Consider the following 21748-nt stretch of genomic DNA (forward strand, 5'->3'; position numbering starts at 1 on the left):
GCACCAACCTCTGACTCTCACTGCTAGACCTGCTCTGGTCCCTCCAAGAGTCTGAAGCACTGCCTAGCCTGCACCTGCTGCAGGCTCCTCCTGCCCTCCAGCCTCCCTCCATCTTCAGTTCATGGCATCGCCCAGTCTGCCAGGCTCCCCTGTCCTATTAACTAGTGCTCTCCCATCCCAAGCTCTTTTGCACCCACAACTGCCCCTTCCTCTCCCTTCTCCTGTTGAGCTTCAATGCAAAGGCACCCCTCTGGTGCAAAGTGTAGGGACACTTTTGCACAGGGGAAATCCTCACAACTCCCAGGAGATCACTGGCCTCCCCTTCTGCCAGTCCCCATGGGCCACCTCCTATTTCATCTGTGCATACCTGGTCGATGCATAACCCCCACTCCAGCTGGCCAGGCTCCTCAGCAAGTTCAGAGCACAAGCCCTGCACCAAATGCCAGTTTTTATTAAAAGATCAGTGACATTTTCATACATGTACATGTATATGGAAATTTGCTAGTTTCATTTATAAAAGGGCATATTCAAGGAACATTTGCTGAAGGCTTTCTCCAAAACACCTCTTACGATCACCATTTTGTTCTGTCAGGCCATGGAGGCTGCAAGTATGAAGGTGCAAAACTGCTAACAATATCTTACTTTGGAAGAATTACTTCTTTGGTTATGATAATTTTTTATTTTCAAATTTTGCTCTCTTGAGTTTCTGTAAGATTTTACACTATTCAGAGTTTTAACTAGCAAAGCTAGTATCATTATGTAAACCTTACTGTGCCTCTGTGTAATCTCAACACTCAATACACCAAATCCTGCCATAAAAATGTGCTGAGCAATGAGCATGAGTTGGGAACCTGATCTTATAATCAGAAGAGTCCACTCTCTAACAGGATCTGCCTTTGGCATCATCTCAATCAGAAAGGTGTTTTGTTACTTTATTGATAAAAAGAATATTCTCTTGACCTTGTAACTCAATCCTGAAAAGGGTTTCAGAGACACGCAATTCAGCTATTAGCGATAAGCACAACAGAAACACCCAGAAGGAAATTAAGTATTGCTTAGATAGCATGCAATAAACATACAGGGCCATGACATGAATTATGATAAAAAAATAGAGATAGCAAGTGCTACATACTCAGTGAATGCTTTTCATCCCGGGCACTGAGTGGGTCAATCTCTGGTGAAATGTGACTAGATTACTAAAGACCATGATAGTGCACACACCTGAAATCTGGTCCTCCAGAACTGGGCCTGTGCCTTCACAGCCATCACATCAAAAGCCTAAGTGGAGAACTGACTCATGCACAAGACACAACATCCAGCTCGAGGCCAAGGACACTGTGCTCTGCTTAACAGGCCATGCTATCTAATACACACTCTTCCATCAAAAAGGAGGGGCAGCAGGCAAGGAAGGTGAGCAAAAATCCTTTTACAATTGAACCTGCCAGACACATTCAAGCTGTCAAACAGATCTAGGAATTACAACAAAGGTGAAGGAGGAACAAAGCTAGGAGTTTGGTTTTCCCAGTGAAGGCTGGGACAGGATCAAAATGGCAAGAAGGGAGTGAGGAAGACAATGGAGCAGCAGGGAAGAGGGGGATGTTCTAACAATCACACACATTGCTGCAGCCATGAGTCTCATGCTCCCTGTGAAGGAGGAACGTGCAGAGCAAAAGGAGGAAGGCCAATTCCTATTTCATATTCTGCCTGTGAATTCTAACTTTACAGACACATTCAGACCTGCATGATCTCAGCCCGAGACTTTTCTTCCTATCCCTTGTGTTAGGAGCAGAGGAGAACACATGGAAATATGACTCGTGCACAAATCAACACAGCAGCACTGTCAGTCTGCAGGTAGCCTTGCTTCTGTGAACTTGGGACAGGAACAAAAACAGGAAAGAAAAAAAAAGTCTGAGAAAAGAATAGAAGAAACTGGGTAAAAACCAGGTACACACATGCTTCCTCAGGAAGCAATGCAGTATACTGCAATCAGAGATAGAACAATGAACCATAGCTCAAAGGAACAGCTTGAACAGTTCAAAGTTCAGCTGATGTGCAAATGTTATAATCTGCTCTCGTTGTCTGCAAACTGTCCAGCCCCAGCCAAAGTTCTGCTATGAACTAAGGGGAATGTGTGTTTTCAGTTGTATTCTTGAACAAAGAATCCTCCTGCTCATCACTGCAGAGCCAGAAATGTTATGAGCACACACAAGGCAATACAGAATGTAACCCTTTTCTCCAGTTCTCAATCTGTCAAACGTCACTCCTTTGCTTTGCTTTCGTATATTACATGTAGCAGAGAGCTTTCTCTCTAGGAATGAATCAATCTTAAGGCACAGGTGGAACAGATTCATTTTAGTATTGACTGACCCATAGCTACAAATGCTGACAATGATTATCAGCACTTCTCAAGAAGTTATCTACTCATTTCATTAGCATTCATGCCTTGACCTTCAACATCACCTTTTTCTTTAGGAAGAAAACTAAATCTACCAAGTTATGTAGACTTGAAATTTTTCTAATCATTTACTATTCAATTCCTGAAAAGGTGTTAAAGGGTTCACAGGTCCCATGTCAGTATTTTAGTCTGCTCAGCAAAAATGTGGATAATTGGCTGTGTTGTTAGGGCCTGGTAACAAAATGCCTTGAAGAAATGGTGCTCCTTCCACAGGTTCCTGTGGAAATGCAAAGATTCTGGGTCTGGATGTGTTACAGACTCCTTCCCCACCCAAGGAAAATGACAAAGGAAAGGCTTCGAAAGCTTCCAGGCACCAGCACTGTGACTCCTACTGAACAACGGCAGCTCGTGTCAGAGAGAAGATGCTAAATCCTCCCAGGCAGTGGAGGTGGTCAGTCATGGTTCCTGCGACTGGTGCACAGTGGAGGCAGAGGTGCTGATGAGGTCCTGAGGAAGGCTCTCGCGTGCTTCCTGCATCCGGCGCCGTGCCCTCTGGAAAGCCTCTACAACACAGCAGGTGACAGAATGCATCAGACAGCCTCAGGGAAGGGATGAGTCTGTCCACTGAACATCAGCTCTCCTGCAGCAGGAGTCTCACTTCCTATTACTAAGTTCCACCAACAAAGCACTTGGTCCTTGCTGCTCTCTTCACTTATTTCTAACACTGTCTTTGCTCTGTGCATAATAGAATCAGACACAAGAGCCTGTGCATCAGTGCTACAAGCTATGCTCAGTGCCAGGCAAGACCGGGCAGCCCAGCCTAGGCTTTGCCCTCACAGCACGGTTATCGCTCCTGCCTGCTGAGGGCTGATGCCTCCTGAAGTTTCCAGCTCAGGTCTGAACATTTAACCTCTGCTATGGACTCAGAGAGCTCATGGGGGGACAATTATCCCCATGGTAATGGATTCTCTTGAAATATCCTGTCCACTCTGTAAAAAGGGGGCAAAAGTGAGCCAAAGGCTCGCCAAGGAGAATGACACTGAAAGCCCTACCCAAAACATTGTAGACAGAGCTCTGCTGGCTGAAGCCTCCAAGCCGGTCCAGTACACTCTGCACGCGCTGCCTCAGGGCACTGGTTTCCAGAAAGGCTCTGCACAGGAGTACAATAGGAGGTCAGGCCTACTAAAGCACAGCACACAAGATGGAGCTCGTACTCACTTTGCTGCACTTACTTAGACTGCTGCAGGCAGTAAAGCCGGAACGTGACACTCCCCGTTGTCTCTGTGCGAAAACCAAAGCGGCTCAGACGCTCTCCCTGCAAAGATGGTACAAATTAGAGTAACCACAGCCTGCAACCTGCTGCAGCAAGCTGACCCTAGCAAAAATGAGCATGCCCCACCAAGAGCATGCACTCCTGTGAGGACAGTCTCTCCCTTTCCCGCTGCACATAGAAAGCGAGATCAGAAAGAAGGGCAGATGGTTCCAGGCTGTGCTGAGGGCAGGAGTAAACACTAGCAAGCTGATAGTGCAGTGCTGGAGGAAGGTTTCAACAACTGCACCATTCCCACACAAAGCTGCTACTAAGATCAACTTGCTCGTTACACCAGCAAGCACCTCTGCAGCTTTCTTAAGAACAGGAAATTTCTGCCTGCCTTATACCTATCAGCTTCTGGCTTCAGGAAACTGTTCCAGCCACAGTACAGCCCAGATTCCTTACAAAAACACAGGAAGAAGTCTACAGCTCATAACAAATGCTGACCTGACAGACACTTCCTGGACAGGGCCAGCACAGGCAACAGTAAGTCAAGGCTTTGGTCCGCATTCACCCACTTCTCTAAGTTGCACACACCTCAGAAGGCAGAGGGCTCTGCCTCAGCGTTTGCCCATTCCTCTGTTCATGATCACGTCTCACAAAGGAGACATTTCTTTAGTCAGAGGGACAGGACCACCAGCTCATCCTTGTTCAAATCTGGTCCAGGCTGTCCACAGACACCTGAAGCCAAAAGCATAATCTACCATTTCCCAGCAAGAGCAATGCCCTGCAGCTAAGCCCACCTTGAAGGTTGATGGTATCCTGACGTAGGTTATGTCTTCCAGCTCAGGAGATCCACCAATGAAAAATCTCCTCAGCTCAGCAACTGTCCCCAGCTCCACAGGGCGCCAGGTAGGGATGGTGAGCATGTGGAGACCTGACCCAGGACAATAGGACAGCTTAGCAGCTATGACCAACAATCTATTCAGAGTCACAGAGGACAGCATGGTAGATGGATACCTGCTGACCCAAACCACAGTAGACTGGAAATGGAAACTCTGCATGGTATCTCTGTAACATTTTCCCAATGAGTCAGCCCCATACAGTCACACAGCCAGCGCTGAAAGTACCCATAAGGAGCATCTCCTTACTACATATGGGTGTCAGAATAGTTGTGACCCTCAGATTCCACGTGGGACAGACAGGGCTACAGCTACTGTAAAGATGGATATACAGCATCATCCCAGAGCTTTATCACGTGAGATCTTGTGACGGAACCACTGAAGAAGCAAGGACAGCAACACATGATGCGTCTCAACAACAAGGCAGAATGGTGCAGGATGCATTAAATCCTTCTTTGCTGCCCCACAGACAGCTAACTATCCCCTCCAGCATGCAAAGGCAAAGCCTCCCCATGACCAGCTGAATCCACTCCCAAGAGAATCACTCAACTCATTCTCCCAGACAATTAATACAACAGCCCAAGTATGTTTTACCTGGAGATGCTGGCAGCACCAAGGAACCATATCCTTCAACGCGATACCTCTGCCAGAAATCCACGGAGAGGACCTCAAAGTAGAGAACAGGCCACTGAGGGAGACTGTCTGCAAGGAAGGGCAGCAGATCACAGCTTTGTGAGGGAGACTATCACAGAGAAAAAAAAAAAGCTGAACACCCAACTCCACTAGTAGGAAGTCCTTTCTGTATTTCTTCTACAATGACTAACCTAGATGTATGGGTGATTATTTTCCCTTGTAAAAGCTGAACCCTCAGATTTGAGAATTATTGAAAAGATGTTAAACATTTGGGAAAATTCTTTGTTTTGAGAGCAAGTCCAAACTGGTTCCTCAATTATCTCTGAGCAGACAAGACAATCTTTTGTGAATGATCTGCTGCCAAACAGGGGAACCTTTTTATCTCTGACCTTTCCCACCATTACTGGAGGATTATTAACTTGGATTCTCCTACAGGTCTCCAAGCATTTCTTTTTTCCACGGTGAAACAAACTCATTGTGTTTATTCTAGGCTGAAAATCCATTAGTATTGGTCGAATACTCAAATCCAATGCATACATTGGATTCAAGTGGCAAGGCATGCTGCAAAGCTGTCCCTAGCAATTGCAATCCAAAGAGCAATGGGGTCGGTGAGGAAGCAGCAGTAGCATAGTAAAGCAGCAGGAACAGGCAGCAGAGAAGCCCAGCTTGAAATAGAGCTGGAAGTTTCAAAGTGACATTAACTATAAAAAGAGTATACAGGTCACTGAGTGTGTCTACAAATGTAAGACTCAGCAGAGAGTTTTAGTTGTGTACAAAAAAAGCTGCCTGTTTCTTTTGCTGCAGTGTCCCAGGGCTCTACGCAGTACACCACGCATGGCAACACAGACCAGCATGCCAGGCATTTTGAGACAGACAAGCTAAGATCCAAGTAGTTTTGCAATTGGATAAAGCTGGCTACAGCCTGGAAGCAGGGCAACATCAATGATTCCATACAAATGCTATTGCACTGCTGGGCAGGGCAAATACAGTATGTGCCCAGAGGTTGTGTGGTGACAGGGTGAACATTTGCTGAACGAGCAACTTTTCCCTTTGTTTAAATCTGTCCTTTCATATTGGTGAGGGACCAACAACATGCCAGACAGCATGATGCCTACACTGCGATCAAAAGATTTCAGAGTTTCACGTTTCAGAAGAACAAGGGAACACACCTTCCAATTCGTCTCCTTGGGTGAAAAACATTTCCAAAGTGAAGGGGTAGCAGAAGTATGCCACGTTATCCTAGAAGAGGAACAGGACAGAGATCAGATTCCTGGACAAGAGAATTCACCACTAGCATTGCAGGGGGCACAGAGAGCAGGGAGAAAAGAACTAATGGTGGAAAAGAGGTAATGATGCCCAAACAAGATCAATTACACCACACTAACAAACACCTGACTGCATGATGGACCTGCATACACTCCCAAGTGCCATGTTGATGGAACAGGCTGTTAAAAAGAATGAAAAAGGGGAAAGAGTAACACACCTCAAATGACAATTCAGCCAGTTGTGTAACTACTACACCACCACAGTCTTTACAGGAGCCAAGCAAAATACCTCAAACAATGGTATTACTGCAATGTTTTATGATAATTATTTTTTGTAATATGCAAAATATCTCACACAAAAGACATTAAAAAGTTGATAAAATCTGGATTTTGTAAGAGAGGAGTTGGAGACAGCAATGGAACCAACCTCCCGATAGGAGGGGTTCATTTTGAGAAATCAATTTAGAGACTGTGCATTCCTGCCCCAGGCAAGTGAGAACAATGCTTCATTAACTCTGAGCATTTGAGAACACAAAAATCAAAGCCCCAAAGGCAATCAATCAGCCAGAAGGAAGAAAAAAGTGAGGTTCCAGAAACTGCTTTGAAGCAGTTTTGGTTTGCCTAGTTTTATTTGGACACAGTGGCACCCTGAAAAATGGCAAGTATAACTAGAATGAGGAGAATCCTAAACAGGCTCTGCCCTTGAAAGGAGCTCTCAAGTCAGGACCTTTGCTGAATATATCTGTAGCTTGTTACACATGTTCCATTTCAGAGAATGCCTGTTCAAACTGCTCTGCAGGTCTGAAAGCATCCTTACCCAGCCCACTGTCTTGGTGGCACAGGTCTGTGTCACTCCTGATAGCTGCTGGAACGCAGGGCTTGACCACTCTGGGAGAAAAAGAGAACATGAGCACAGTGGTGAATGCTTTGGGTAAGAGGGAGGACTCACAAACCAGAGCAGCTCAGAGTCAGTCCCAGATGACTGGGATGACAGATAACATCACCCACACTGAATTTCCCTAGGTGTGTCCCACCCTGACTTGTTCCAGGCAATGGCTGCTCCCCAGAATGCCCTGAACTGTTGATGAAAAGCAGCAACTCCATCTTAAAAGTAGAACCTTATCTAAATGTACTGAGTAGCACAAGTGGTACCTCTTCGGACAAACATCAGGATATAATCAGAGAGGGGAGCCAGAGCCATAGCTTCAGGGGAATTAAACATGCAGCAGGATGTGCATGTTAGTGCTGGGAACCTTATTTATTGGTCAAAATTTAAAATGCTAGTGTCAGCACAAAACATGAGAACATGATGGTGAGCACTGAAATCAGACAGGGTCATTGCTGAGATGGAGAAGACAGGAAGGGTATTCTCCACAGTATAAGGCATGAACTTTGGGTAGACTGCTGGACATCATCACCACTGGTTGAGAAGTCAATGGACCTCTCCCAGCCTGATTTGGAAGAGACGAGAGGGGAAGATACTACTTTCTCCCAGATATGAGATTAGTTCAAGCAACTGAGTTCTACAATTTTAGCTCCGAAGACCTCTGACTAGATCCCAGCGCTGACATTAACTTTTACTGACTTTCAGCAAAGCTGATCTGATGGACCATGCTTCATTCCTTAAACTGCTGTGATATGGCTGGAAACGTGAACACTTACGGTTAGGTAGCTCCAGGAAGAAATGGACATAGAGGTTGTCATACTCATAGCCTTGAGCTGAAACTGAGAAGAAGAGATAATGAACTTCAGCTGCTCACTTCCACACAAACTCCTCCAGTACCCACTGTAGACTTTTGGAAGAGCCAGCACCAGTAACCTCATGGACAACCAGCTACTGCTGGAAGCTGGGAAAGCCAGGATCTTCAAAGTAACAGAATATGACCCTCAGAGAAGATTCCTTCTCTAGACTAGCCCTGTTATCATATCACTAACCAGATTAGGGAGGTCACACATTTAATTTCTTTCTTTGCTATAATCTCTATTAACTTCCCAATCTGCTCTCCTTCTTTCAGATCTCTATGTCTTTCTGGAACAGCTGCAGTATTTGTAACCTCCAATCTGTAAATGCCACTCAAGGGGTTAGTCCACTGTCCTGGTTTCAGCTGGGATAGTTAATTGTCTTCCTAGTAGCTGGTATAGTGCTATGTTTTTGAGTTTGGTATGAGAAGAATGTTGATAACACACTGATGTTTTCAGTTGTTGCTAAGTAAGTCTTACGAGGAGCGGCTGAGGGAACTGGGGCTGTTTAGTCTAGAAAAGAGGAGGCTGAGGGGAGACCTTATCGCTCTCTACAACTACCTGAAAGGGGGTTGTAGTGAAGTGGGTGTTGGTCTCTTCTGTCAGGTGGCTGGAGATAGGACAAGAGGAAATGGCCTCAAGTTGAGGCAAGGGAGATTTAGGTTAGATATTAGGAAAATTTTTTTTACTGAGAGGGTTCTCAAACATTGGAATGGGCTGCCCAGGGAAGTGGTTGAGTCACCATCCCTGGAGATATTCAAAAAGCAAGTGGACAGGGTACTTCAGGACCTGGTTTAGTGGGCATGGTTAATGGTTGGACTCGATGATCTTGAAGGTCTTTTCCAACCTAAATGATTCTATGACCCTTCATAGCCTCAGCCATCCCAGCAGAACCAGATTTGCCCCTATAGCCACTGTTTATAATGAGGACTCACCTATTTCTCCATTCACAAAAAGCCGCAGTGTACCAGGAAGAGTCTGTAAGAACAAGCAGATAAACAAGATAAAGAGCTCAATGACCACTGGTGGAACCTCATACATCCCCTCCCAACAAGGCCTCACATGGATACTTCAGAGATGTTTGTACATGAATGACTCACTCTGCTGGCCATGTAGGAGTCATGACTTCTCATATCACTTTCCAGAAGTGAACAGTGACTCTGGAGACAGGTTCTCTAGAGAAACCAAATTCCTAGACCACAGAGGTTTACTATTCTGTAACTCAGTCTCTTACAGACTTCAAGATGGTTATAAAATGTAGTGAGAAGTCACTTGCAGAAATCATAGTCCTGTTTCTTCTGTAGTGTTCCTGCACTTGCCTGAGGTGGGGGGAGCAGAGGGAAGCATAGGATGAGCTGAGACACTCTATCAAAGTACTTCCTTTCTTCTTAAAATATTATAGTCAAAGGCTTTCAGACAATGCATGCAGTCTCACAGAGACTGCAGCATCCAGCACGTTCTGCTACTGGTCCAACAGATGCAGGATGGATCTCTGCAGGTCCCATATCCATTGCAACCTGTCCCTTTTGAAACCAATTTTCCGTTGGAAGCCACAAGGTAAAAGTTGCCAACACCCAGAATGAAACAGTCTTTGGAGACTGTGGTACAAATGCCAGTCGTGCTAAACAGGTCAACGGTCTCCAAAGGCAGCAGGGCTCTAGGTCCCTGCCGAATGCCGTGGGTACTCACTGTAAAGGGAACTAGGCCTTAAGCCTCATTGTTTCTAAGACTATTCATATCAGACATATAACTAATGATTACAGATTACTTTAGATGTGATTAATAGAATGCAGGTGCTTATAAAACAATATGCATAAGCATCATTTGTCCTATGTGTAGCCCCCACCATAGCTGGCTAAAAACCCAGTCAAGCTGAATCAACAGAAGAAGAATCATACATCTTAGACCTAAGACATGGGAGTAAGTGATTAACTTTAGAACAAGATAAATTAATAGAATAGCCTGAGTGATTTTCAGAAATTCAAAGGTGATCTTTGATGTGTAAGAAGATAAGTGATCATGGTGACCCAAGACATTCTGCCTACAACCACCAACTTCAGAAGAACCAGGACACAAGAATTGATGAGATAAATTGATGAATGACAACGACATGGGAACTGAGATCAACTGGAAAATTACAAAGATTTTGGACTGGGATAATGGGTGGTAAAAGGTATATAACACTGAGAAATTTTTGGAAGTTTGCCATTCACTGTGGTGGTGGCCCAACTCTGAGTTGTTAATAAAGCAAACCTAGAGAAATCCATGACTGAAAAGCCTTTAACACTCACCGTTTCAAATTCGGAGCCTACGAGACCGCTGAGGTATTCCTTGTGCCGACTGTACAGCTGGAAACACAGAACAAGCAGATTAGAAAAAGTGTATTTTTGATTATGTCTTTACTTATTGCAAAAATTGAAATGGGCATAACTTAAAACCAGTTTAAATTGTTGACAGGCTTAGCATACCAGGTTTTTTTAATTGTTATAGCAGATATAGAGAATTGTATTGGGTTTGTGTGGCAAGGTTTTGGTAGTGGTGGGGCTACAGGGGTGGCTTCTGTGAGAAGCTGCTGGAAGCTTCCCCTATGTCCGACAGAGCCAATGCCAGCCAGCTCCAAGATGGACCTGCCGCTGGCCAAGGCCGAGCCCATCAGTGATGGTGGTAGTGCCTCTGGGATAATGTATTTAAGAAGGGGATAAAGTTGCTGCACTACAGCAATTGCAGCTGGAAAGAGGAGTAAGAATATGTGAGAGAAACAACCCTGCAGACACCAAGGACAGTGAAGGAGGAGGGGGAGGAGGTGCTCCAGGCACCAGAGCAGAGATTCCCCTGCAGCCCGTGGGGAAGACCATGGTGAGGCAGGCTGTCCCCCTGCAGCCCAGGGAGGTCCACAGTGGAGCAGATCTCCACCTGCAGCTGGGGAGGACCCCACACCAGAGCAGGTGGATGCCCAAAGGAGGCTGTGACCCCATGGGAAGCCCGCGCTGGAGCAGGCTCCTGGCAGGACCTGTGGCCCTGTGGAGAGAGGAGCCCTTGTTGGAGCAGGTTTTCTGGCAGGACTTGTGACTCCGTGGGGGACCCATGCTGGAGCAGTCTGTGCCTGAAGGACTGCAGCCCGTGGAAGGGACACGCGCTGGAGCAGTTCGTGAAGAATGGCAGCCCGCAGAAAGGACTCATGGAGAAGTTCGTGAAGGACTGTCTCCTGTGGGAGGGACCCCACACTGGAGCAGGGGAAGAGTGAGGAGTCCTCCCGCTGAGAAGGAAGGAGCGTCAGAGACAATGTGTGATGAACTGACCGCGACCCCCATTCCCTGTCCCTCTGTGCCACTGCCCGGGAGGAGGTAGAGAACTTGGGAGTAAAGTTAAGCCCAGGAAGAAGGGAGGGGTGGTGGGAAGGGGTTTTAGGATTTAGTTTTTATTTCTCATTATCCTACTCTGATTTGATTGGTAATAAATCAAATTAGTTTTTCCCCAAGTTGAGTCCGTTTTGCCCGTGACAGTAATTGGTGAATGATCTCCCTGTCCTTATCTTGACCCATGAGCCTTCCATCTTATTTTCTCTCCCCCACCCCCGCCCCATCCAGTTGAGGAGGGGGAGTGACAGAGAGACTTTGGTGGGCATCTGGCATCCAGCCAGGGTCAACCCACCACAAGAATACAAGAATCTAATAGAAGAAAGATGCATAACTGCTAACACTGCATGGAACTTCAGCGTCAGAGAAGACCTTGTCGAAGGCCAATCTAAGGGAAAAAGCAGCTCTGAAGAATCAGACCTCAAATGACATGTTAAAACCACAGGCATAAACTATTCCAATGAAATCAACAGATGGGAGATCAGTGTAGTGAAATCATGATTTCCTTATTGACCACAAAACCAGTAAGGAAACGTACAGATGAAAAGCTGAAATGTTAAATACCTTTGTAAACTGCCACAGCCAAAAAAGCAATTCAGAAAGATCAAGACATAAAATGAGATCCAAATATCCTGGGACATTACAGGTAACAAGAAATCATTCAATAAGTATACGGGCAGCAAGAGGAAGACCAAGGGAAAGGTTTGCCAGCTGCTCAAAAGGGAAGGAAAACCATTGGCAGGTGACACTAGAAAGGCACGAATTTAGGTGGTTTCTTGCATGAGTTCTCACTACATAGGTCACTGCAGTCAGAGGCCAACACACCTAATACTGGACAAGGTCTCTACCTAGAGTAAGGAATGAAGCAGTCAGGGAGTATTTGTTGGAGTTCTCAAATTGCTAGGCATGATGAGACTCACTGCCAGTGACATTCATTTTGTCAACTTTAGGCGTCTACAGCACTAACAATTACATCTACATGAGGGTCTGAGCTCCCTCTGTCAAATCAGGAGAACTAGTCAATATGATCAGTGGAGGCCAGTCCTTACATCTCTGAACACGTGCTGCTCGCGTTCCTCCTCCTCTGGCTGCACTTGGACAGACGCATTCTCAATGGTGTATTTCCACACCTCTCGCTTCTCTCCATCCAGCTCAATCCTGCAGAGCCCCAAAACACATGGGCAAAACTCCCCCATTATGCAGAGAATAGGCACAGGCAGCAAGAGCATCAACTGTGCCATCCTGACACAGCAGTCCCCCCTACACCAGGCCTGTGCAGTAATGCAAGGGCGTTAACAGCCCTCTCCTTGCTCCCAAGTGCCTGCCAGCATCAAGGACTCAAAAAGGAAGACTTGCTTGTGTCCAGCATATGCATAACCTGTAGCCCTAGGGACTGGCACCAAAGCCCCACACATCACACACAGAGTGACACCACACGCAAGTACATGATAATCTTGTCTTAGGAATCTCTGGAATAAAACTAAAAAATATCCCTCGATTTAAGTGCCGATCTACTTGCCTGAAGGGCGACCAGGAAACAGCCATTTCAGCGCTCTGTATCAGCCCCACAACAGGTATCAGCCCTGTCCCACTCACCGGTAGGCTCCTTTGGTGCCAGTAAAGTCAGGCTTCACTGTGATCACCCCATTGCCATCCACCTTGATTGTGCAAAGAACATGTTCATACTCCCTGTGACCAAGCCTAATGGAAGACATCAAGAAGCACAGTCTAAATAGAGAACATGGACACTCTTGCTCTGGAACAGCAGAGCTGGTAAAGGCACATGGGGGTACGGAAGGGAACAAATACACCCATACTTTCCTACATTAGTTTAAGAAGCCTTTTGGAGGGATACACTCAGTTACCTCCCAACGGAGGAAAGAGGCAGAAAGAAACGCAGCCCAAGTTACTGAGCTCTTGGAATTCTCTCCCCTTAACTAATGAAAGAAACAGGAGATTTGAGTAAGGAGAGAAGATGGGTTTCCTTCTAGGAAATTAAGATTACTTCAGGATTTTACTTACTTCCCATAAGGTCCCAAGTCCCCCATGATGTACATAGTCTGGACAGGAGTGTTAATCACATGATTGTTCTTTATAAATTCTTCTGAGGGTTCCCAGGTGATGATTTTCGACTTCAGAGAACTTGCTTCTCTGTCAACAATAGAGCAGCACAAGTCACAGCTCACCTCAGCAGCCCAGCACAGGCAGAACTGAACCCCCATGTACTGGTTTCAGCTGGGATAGAGTTAATTTTCTGTCTAGTAGCTGGTATTGTGTATGATTTGGATTCAGTAGGAGAATGTTGATAACACACTGATGTTTTCAGTTGTTGCTAAGTAATGTTCAGTCTAAAGTCAAGGATTTTTCAGCTTCTCATGCCCAGCCAACAAGAAGGCTGGAGGGGCACAAAAAGTTGGGAGGGGACACAAAGAGGGCAGCTGACCCAAAGTGGCCAACGGGGTATTCCATACCATGTGACGTCACATCTAGTACATAAACTGGGGGGAGTGGGGGTGGAGCGATTGCTGCTTGGGGACTAACTGGGTGTCGGTCGGTGGGTTGTGAGCAATTGCATTGTGCATCACTTGTATATTCCAATCCTTTTATTATTACTATTGTCATTTTATTAGTGTTGCCATTATCATTATTAGTTTCTTCTTTTCTGTTCTATTAAACCATTCTTATCTCAACTCATGAGTTTTACTTTTTTTTTCCAATTCTCTCCCCCATCCCACTGGGTGGGGGGGAAGTGAGTGAGCAGCTGCATGGTGCGTAGTTGCTGGCTGGGGTTAAACCATGACAATGAGGAGTCAAACTGCCAGATTCCAAGTGCAACACAGCTCAAGCCACCAACTTCCACAGACCAGGCTGCTCCACAGCTGGAGCACCAGCACCAGGAAACCTGCATTAGCAAGCTCCGAGCCCCAATTTGCACTCACACTGGCCTATGGTCTTGTCTTCTCCTTCTCACATTGGCCATCCTCTCTGCCAGATACGATGGTACCTCATGATCTGAGTCAGTTACCTTCTGGCAGTGCTGGAAGAGAGAAACAGACAGGAACTACCTTAATGATAATAGGACACTTTTCCCAAACACAGCTCCACTCTTGGAGGAGAACAGGTATGTGCACACCCACATGAAAGAACAAACTGCTAAAAGACTGCAGAACTTATTCGCTGTTCTTGTGGCAAAGTACAGCGGAACTCCACCCAGCAAGTTACCTACAGAGCAATGTTAAAAAGCCAAGTGCTCCAAGCTGCCCCTGGCCATCATTCTGAAATAAGAAGATCTCAGCCCAGGTCTGGGGCACCAGGTGAAGCTGCTTTGCAGAAGCAGTGCATCCTCCTGCATACAGGATACCTGGCTTGCATCTGCATTGCCAAGAACCAACAAATGTTCCCAACAAATGCAGTAGGCCTGGTGGTTTTGACAGTCGCCGCTGTATAGATTATGCATAACTAAGAGCTGATACCTCCTCTAGGTTGGTGAATCGGTCATGATCTGTGTAGGTGAAGAGGCGATAGTTCTTCCGACCTCCAGCCTTCTCCAGTTTCAAGATCTCCTCATGGTACTGCCGGTCCAGGGGAGTCTGGCAGGCTGACTCATTTTGGTACAGATCCACCTCAAACTGAGAGCCCACAGGTAAAGCGCAAAAGCTGCCTTTCCCCAGCCTTGTCTGAGCCACAAACGCTTTTCAAATGAGATTTACAAAGCCACCACCGAGAGAGGCAAGATCCGTCGGGAATCCCTGCAAACCCGAGCTCCGGAGCGGCTCCGGCCCTACTCAGGCGTGCGACGGCCGACAGCACCCGCCGATGCCCACCTAGAGGGGCTCGGGCACAGCAGCTCACCCCGAAGCAGGAGACCCTACAGGGAAGCGGGGCAGGGGGGGCCGTCGGGCGGCACAACGAGAAGAAGCTCCCACAAGCCCCCCCGCGCCCCCCCCCGGCTCCCCCGCGGCCCGCCGCCGCCGCCCCACCTGGCTGAAGAGCTTCTCCTGCCACCCCACCTCGGCCTCCTCTGCCTCCTCGTCCGGGGGCCGCCGGGCAGCTGCGGGAGAGGGCCCGGTCACCTCCGGCGACGCTCCCGCCGCCCTCCCCCCCTCCCCGGGCGCCCCACGTACCGGTCGCGGCGCGGTCGGCCAGGCCCAGGAGCTCGGGGCCGCGCGGGCCGGCGAGCGGCGGCGGGGCCTGCGGCAGGAGGGGCCCGGCCGAGGTGACCCGCTGGACGCGGACCCTGCGGGGAAGGAGAGAGGGAGGGAGCGTCAGGGCGGGCCGGCAGGCGAGGCGCGGGGGGGGGCGCGAGGGCGGCCGCTCACCGGACGCGCAGGTTGCGGACGGGGTCGCGGGAGCGGTACACGGCGCCGCCCGCGCGCCACAGCGGCTCCGCCATGGCGGGCCGCGCCGCCGCCTCACCACGGAGACGGGGCGGCGCGGCGGGCACAGCGCCCCCCGCGGCCGCGCCCGGCACAGCGCCCGCCGCGGCCGCGCCCCGCTGCCAGCCCGGGCCGAGGCCGGGGCTCCCCCCGCCGGGCGCCCGAGGCCGCGGCGAGGCCTCCGGCTCGGCCCTTTGCCTCCGGCCCCCGCTGCGGCAGCACCGGCGGGGCGGCTGCCGCGGCACGGAGCCCCCCGGCCTCCGCGGGAGGGGGTGTCACCGTAAGTCGGCGCTTCAGAAACGCTCTCAGACTCGGTTTTGGAGTTCGAGAAAGCAGGCGTTCTTTACGGCAGCGCTGGATGCACGGGGGACCGTTCCGCCTGTCGTGCGTACCGATTCTTTCAGCAGAGGAGATTGCATACAAAATGGATGTACCTGATCGTGATTGTTCGTGGACATAATGAACACATTCACCTCAGTTCCGGGAGCTCGTTAATGGATGTAAATGGCCTTGGCGCAGGCGCACTCGAGGTCTTTGGTGGTCTTCAGGGGTCCTCTGGTGGCCTTCGATAGTCTTCCTCACTTGTCTGCTGGTTGACCCTGTTCTAGTGATTCTGTGCAGTGGGACACTTCACGTGCTTGATACAACTTATCCTAGAGAATGTTCGATAGTAACTACTATCTATCCTCTCTTGATTTACATTCTTTTGTCGCAAACCACATTGACGCTCTAAGCTAAGTTATCTGGAGAGGGCCTAAGGTGTTTCTCTTCTCAGGGAATTTGCAAGGTCGGCCAGAAGTAACTTTCTCTGGTATCTTACACATTTTGCAACATACAGGATTTCTTATCCACCACTAGTCAGTATAACAAAGCCACCGTGTTCTTTCCTTGTATCAGTCCTCACGCGTAAACGTGTCATTACTCTCATTCTCTGTGTGGTATGTTGTTGACTATATTCTTGGCGATGGTGCAGTCTCACCAGGAGATTTGGAATGGATCTAAAAAGAAGTCTCATCATTCTTTTTGAAGGAAATTGGGCACAGACAGGTTCCCCCTTAGCACCTGGGTTCGTCACAGCTCTTGGCCATTCATTCCTGAGTTCGTCAAGGTTTGGGCCAGCATATCATACTACCTCAGCCAACGGCTGGCTCTCCACCAGGTGGGACTTACCTCCTTCTCCTCCCCTCTCATCCTGACAAAGGTTGATGAAGTCCTGACAGACCTTTGCCATGGAGTGCAATTGGTTTGCCCCTCCTTTGAAAGACGGAACAATGCCCCAGCACGACCCTGCAATGCACAGATGTGCAACGGACCACCTCCTCTGTCCGTTCAGATGTACAATAAGGTCCAGGCCTGGTGTCATCAAAAGGGTTGGTGCTTCTGGAGTCCCCATGGTCAGAGTTGCATGACAAAACTTGGGAGCCTGGGACCCTTCAGGGTTTATTCCAAGTGTGGGAACCACACACCCACCCACACATCTTTTATCGTATTGAGCCAAAGGATGTTTGCCAGCTTTTCCTGAACTACCTGGCTCTTCATGAATGAAGGGGAGGGAGAGGGAAAAGCGTGGGCCCTGTTTGTCCTCTCCCAAGGTTTCCAAAGAGCCCATCTTGCTCCTTTGTACCTCAGGCATGGGCAGGGCACTCGGCGCCGTCACCATTCTCTGACAAGTCATCCATCTGTCCCTCCAAGACTTCTGATCCACCACCTCATCTCTTTCAGGCTGTCCGCGTTCCTGGACTTGGGACTTTTGGGGTTGTCAGAGAGCGAGTAGTCAGCAAGGAGAAGGGTCTGGTGGTTGTGGAGAGACCCGTGTTTCATCTTGCGAACGCTATTGCGCGGGATCATGACCTCCGATATGGTTGCATAGACGTTGCTGGTAAGCAGACAGACTGGAAGCGGCGCTTGCCTTTTTGAGCAGAGTGGGGAGGTGTGCTCTGTTGTCCAGAGGTGACTGAGCGGAGTACCAAACTCCCACCGCAGTCCTGAGAACAGCTTCAGCTGGAGAAAACCAGCCTGCTGTGCAAAGGAGCCTGCCTACCTACTCGTTTAAATAATCACCAGAGGACAATACAGCATAACAGCACACTCTCTCTGACCTGCCTCAACAACATGTTTCCTTCCAGTTTTATTGGTGCTGTGTCTTCTTGTCACATGGTATTTCAACTCTCGCTCCCTCTTTCTGCTGCGCTGGACCTAATACAGGCAAATGCCAGGCTCTTCCCGGCTCTCACAGCCTCGTTGCAAGGGGGAAACCCGGGGGGGAAAGACGGTTCGTTCCAAACCCCAGTGACCCCAAAGCCTGCGCTTCCTAGTCGCTGCTGCCATTGCAGCAGCTGCCGCAGGACCCTTGGGGGCACCAAGAGCCTGGGACTGTGTTTGGGGTGCATTTCTGTGTAACGACAAAGAGAGCACAGAGTGTGGGCACAGCTCCAGTGGCCTGGCACCCTCCAGCTTGCCGTGGGACCTGGCGCCTTTCTCCCCACCTTGTCCTGCAGTCATGGTTCTTCTTCCTGCCAAGCGCCTAAGACTCTTTCCTCCCTTTCTGTATCAGAGAAACCATAGCTGTTGGCTCCACACCTCACTTTCCACCTCTGGCAGGAAGGGATGACCGGAGCTTCTCCTCAGAGGCGCTGTCCCAGCGAGACAACTCAGTAGCAACGTGTTGCACGAGAGCCTGGCAGCTGCAGACTTCTGACTGTAGCCTGCTTAGCAGCTCTGCAAGTTCATGTGTTTCTCTTCTCTTGTTTTTCAGGTCATCAGCATTTTGAGCAACTGCCATACGCTCGGATAGCCTCAGAGAACGCTGTCTCTGAGGGCACGGTGCAGCTCTGCGTGGAAAGGACCATGCGTCTTTTCCGTGTCTGCCTCGAGAACAGGGATAACGTTGCCCTCGTTTGGAGGGACGTGGGCATGCTGATCATCCAGGGAAGAGACGTAAAAATGAGGTTTTACACAGACTTTCTGAAAAGGCTGAATGGGACTGACCAGAGTTTGCAAGCTGTTCTCGAGGTAGGATTTTTATTTTCCCAGTGCCACTCCTGGTTCTTCTGAAATGCATTCGGGGGCTGGGGGTCTGCTTTCTCCTGGCCTGCCATGCCTTTTGTTCAGCCCCTTGGGCTCCTTGCGGTCTACAGCACCGCAGGCGCTCTGTAGAGCGCTTGCCTTGCGTGCAACGGTCCGGCTTTGCAAGAGGTACCGCCAGAGGGGCCTCGCTTTGTGACAAAAGGCCAGCGTTGACGGTGGGCAGCGCTCCTGGCCTCACTCTCGGGGTAGGGAGCAGAGGCACAGGCAGAGCAAGGCGTGCTGAGGCCAGAGCCCTTTGGCTGCTCTGGCTTTTTGCTTGCGTTGGTCTAAGGTGGACTGAGCAGCCAGCCCTTCCCAGTGTCCCCATGTCCCATCATCTGTCTCCATCCTTGTTGCAGATGCCAGAGATGAGGGACTCGGTCATCTCACGCCATGACACTGCTGCTTCCCAGACCTCTTCTGGGCGTGTTATCGTCCTACCAGGGTATGTTTGCTCCTGCAGCCCTTGGCTGAGCAAGCGAGCAGCTTCTCAGCTCGTGCTTGGGAGGGCTGCCTTGCCAGGCACCGAGAGCTACACTCGTGATGGCGCTGAGGACTGAGTGTTTGAGAGGCCTGTTGGCAGGGAACTCCCTGCTTGCTCTTGTTCACTTTGACTTCATTTGGAGGAAAGTGGGACAGCGACGATGCTTCATGTGCCTGTCCTACTGTGGACCTAGAGAGGCATTTAGGCAACATTTTCCATCAGGTTTCTCCCGCTCTTTTTCTTTCCTGTGGGTGAGACTGCCTTCTGCTTGGGGCCAAGTGGTAGAGGGGTGGGTTCTTGTCCAAACAGGACCTTGCAGCTGGTGGGGTTCTGCAGAGCTCTGTCTCCTGCCAACGTTGCTGTGCAGTGCCATTGACGACTGAGGGGAGGGAGGTGACTCCTTATAGCTGCAACGGCATTAATCTGCAAGGCTCGACGAGAAACTTGGAGGACTAGATCAGGATTCAAAATGGTATTGCATCATCAGAGCACTAAAGATTAGTCTGCCCTCCATGTGCACTATGAGTAAAGAGCGGAACCGTTTTCCCCACAAGCAGCAACGGGAGTTCCTGCTGTGGTCCTCTGGGATGGGCTGCCTTGGGAAACAAAGCGGTGTCCTTTTTTCAGCCTGGTGCCTACTTCCTCTTTCCAGGTACAAGCTTGAGACCGTGCCTAAAATGCCAACAGTGAAAGCAGACCTGACAGGACACGTGAAGGCCGCCCCAGAGAAGGGCTGGGGAAAAGGCAATGGCAGTGGAAAGAAAGGTAAGGGACCAGCGGGTTGCTGGCAGGGGGCTGGAGGTTTTCCTTCCTCCGCTCCTGGAGGGGATTCGAGCTGAGGTTCCCCCAGGATGCCTGGAAGAGGCAGAGGCACCTCCTGTGACTCTCTGTAGCCATTATGGTAAAGCTCCAGTGACCCATTGTGGAACAAGGTCTCAGGACAGCCCTGCACCACAAATGGCCACTGGGACTGCTGAAGGACACCTTCCCAGCGGCCTCCACTCCCCCGCCTGTGCTGCAAACAGTGCCAGGCTCTGACCCTGCTTCTTTCCATCATATTCTCCAATGTCTCAGAAGCAATGCCTTTGGTGCGAACCTGCCCCAGCAGCAAATCTGTGTGCAGGGGACCAATGCAGAAATCCAAGAGCTGGCTCCTCTTGTGCTAAATGATTCCCTTCCCCAGAATGGCTCTTGGAGACCACCAGCATCTCCCAGGGAGCCCCCCATTACAGCCCATGGATGAGAGAAAGCTGTCAAAACAGTTTTCCCCAGGGAAATAATAATGGTGAACTGCAGGCCTGAGGAGCTGGGCAAAAACCCCCGTGTCAGAAAAGGCCTAAGACCTCCCTGGAGACATGGCTTTCATCCAAAGGGCTGAAAAGGAGCACCTTCATCAGTGTTACCACAGGCCTGAGCAGACCTGCACATCACTCTTCTTGGAACTGGGACATAATAGGCACTCAGTTCCCAGAACAACACCAAGATGCTGTTCTGAAGATTTGTCTCATTTCCTGTTTCTAGAGGATCTTGCCGAGCAGCGCCTCCTTCGTCGAGCAAGGCTTTCTCCAAAGCGGTTACCTGCAGCGACTGTAAAGTCAGAGCAGGGCCAGAAAGCTGAGGGGAGGGAGCCTCGTGCCAGGTGAGACACTTGCATAAATGGTGAGGGTGACCCCGTGTGCTCTCGTCTGCGTGGGAGCAGGATGTTTGTCCTGGACACAGGGGCTAGACAAACTCAAAGTGCAGTTATCCCATGTCCCACTAACTAATGGTTCCATGGTGCATGGCAAGCGTCTTTTAGCTTCTTGGGAGACTCTGCCAGAAGCATCATTTCTTTCTTCGCTCCTGGTGTGTGTATCCGTTGAGTAACTAACTGCAAGTGCTCCTTCCAGGAGCGGAAGGTCTGTTTGGCTTTCCCTTCAGATTGACATGACCCCGACCTTTCTGTTTGCTGAGAACAGTGTTCTGCACTTAGGTACTGCAGAGGGTTCCTCCGATTAACCAGAAGCCTCTTCTATGTCTTATGGCCTGCAAAAGAGAAGGGCCAAGCAGAGCTCACTGGCAGGATTGCTTTTCTCATGGGGTCGTGTCCTCCTCCTTTTGACACCGCGTCCCCAGTGCCCAACCTCCTCATACAGCCCGTGCGCACTCTTTTATTTCGGACCGCTGAGCAGACTTCGGTGCACTGACCCGAAGGATGTAGCGGTATCTCTGGGCGTAGGACCCCGTTCCTCTCGTTGCTCCAGCAAGAGAGGGCCTAGACCTGGGCATCCTGAGTTTTA

General features: G+C 49.4%; 2 protein-coding genes across 4 annotated transcripts; one reads left to right on the plus strand and one right to left on the minus strand.

Annotated features, from left to right (window-relative positions):
- Nucleotides 1-431: 431 nt before the first annotated feature.
- On the minus strand, nt 432-15996 carry MKS1 (MKS transition zone complex subunit 1). 3 transcript variants are annotated; one of them, XM_069780937.1, is made up of 18 exons: nt 15863-15996; nt 15668-15780; nt 15524-15594; nt 15017-15172; nt 14483-14580; nt 13566-13694; nt 13140-13244; nt 12593-12701; nt 10479-10535; nt 9123-9165; nt 8110-8172; nt 7265-7335; nt 6352-6421; nt 5144-5251; nt 4451-4584; nt 3628-3710; nt 3448-3545; nt 432-2958 (listed from the first exon to the last, which is right to left on the minus strand). In XM_069780937.1, the coding sequence occupies exons 1-18, from the start codon at nt 15934-15936 to the stop codon at nt 2852-2854; spliced, it is 1689 nt and encodes a 562-aa protein (XP_069637038.1). In that variant the 5' UTR covers nt 15937-15996; the 3' UTR covers nt 432-2851. The 3 variants fall into 3 exon arrangements, 2 of the variants coding, with proteins under 2 accessions (XP_069637038.1, XP_069637052.1); XR_011324293.1 differs by lacking the exon at nt 4451-4584; XM_069780951.1 differs by lacking the exons at nt 432-2958; nt 3448-3545; nt 3628-3710; nt 4451-4584 and adding an exon at nt 4749-4927.
- Nucleotides 15997-17451: 1455 nt separating this feature from the next.
- Nucleotides 17452-20771, plus strand: LOC138685693 (coiled-coil domain-containing protein 81-like). Its single transcript, XM_069785822.1, has 5 exons — nt 17452-17798; nt 18675-18931; nt 19345-19430; nt 20122-20234; nt 20653-20771. Exons 2-5 carry the CDS (start codon nt 18767-18769, stop codon nt 20769-20771), a joined length of 483 nt encoding a protein of 160 aa, XP_069641923.1. The 5' UTR covers nt 17452-17798; nt 18675-18766.
- Nucleotides 20772-21748: the final 977 nt, after the last annotated feature.

Source organism: Haliaeetus albicilla, chromosome 1, assembly GCF_947461875.1.
Source record: "Haliaeetus albicilla chromosome 1, bHalAlb1.1, whole genome shotgun sequence".
In the NCBI taxonomy this organism is placed as follows: Eukaryota; Metazoa; Chordata; class Aves; order Accipitriformes; family Accipitridae; genus Haliaeetus; species Haliaeetus albicilla.

Coding starts and splice junctions, on each gene's coding strand:
- LOC138685693 (XM_069785822.1), top strand. CDS start 18,767: ATGCGTCTTTTCCGTGTCTGCCTCGAGAACAGGGATAACGTTGCCCTC. Junction 19,431..20,121: donor CGTGTTATCGTCCTACCAGG/GTATGTTTGCTC, acceptor TCCTCTTTCCAG/GTACAAGCTTGAGACCGTGC. Junction 20,235..20,652: donor CAATGGCAGTGGAAAGAAAG/GTAAGGGACCAG, acceptor TCCCTTCCCCAG/AATGGCTCTTGGAGACCACC.
- MKS1 (XM_069780937.1), bottom strand. CDS start 15,936: ATGGCGGAGCCGCTGTGGCGCGCGGGCGGCGCCGTGTACCGCTCCCGC. Junction 14,581..15,016: donor GATTCACCAACCTAGAGGAG/GTATCAGCTCTT, acceptor TCTCTCTTCCAG/CACTGCCAGAAGGTAACTGA. Junction 5,252..6,351: donor CCAAGGAGACGAATTGGAAG/GTGTGTTCCCTT, acceptor CCTTCCTTGCAG/ACAGTCTCCCTCAGTGGCCT.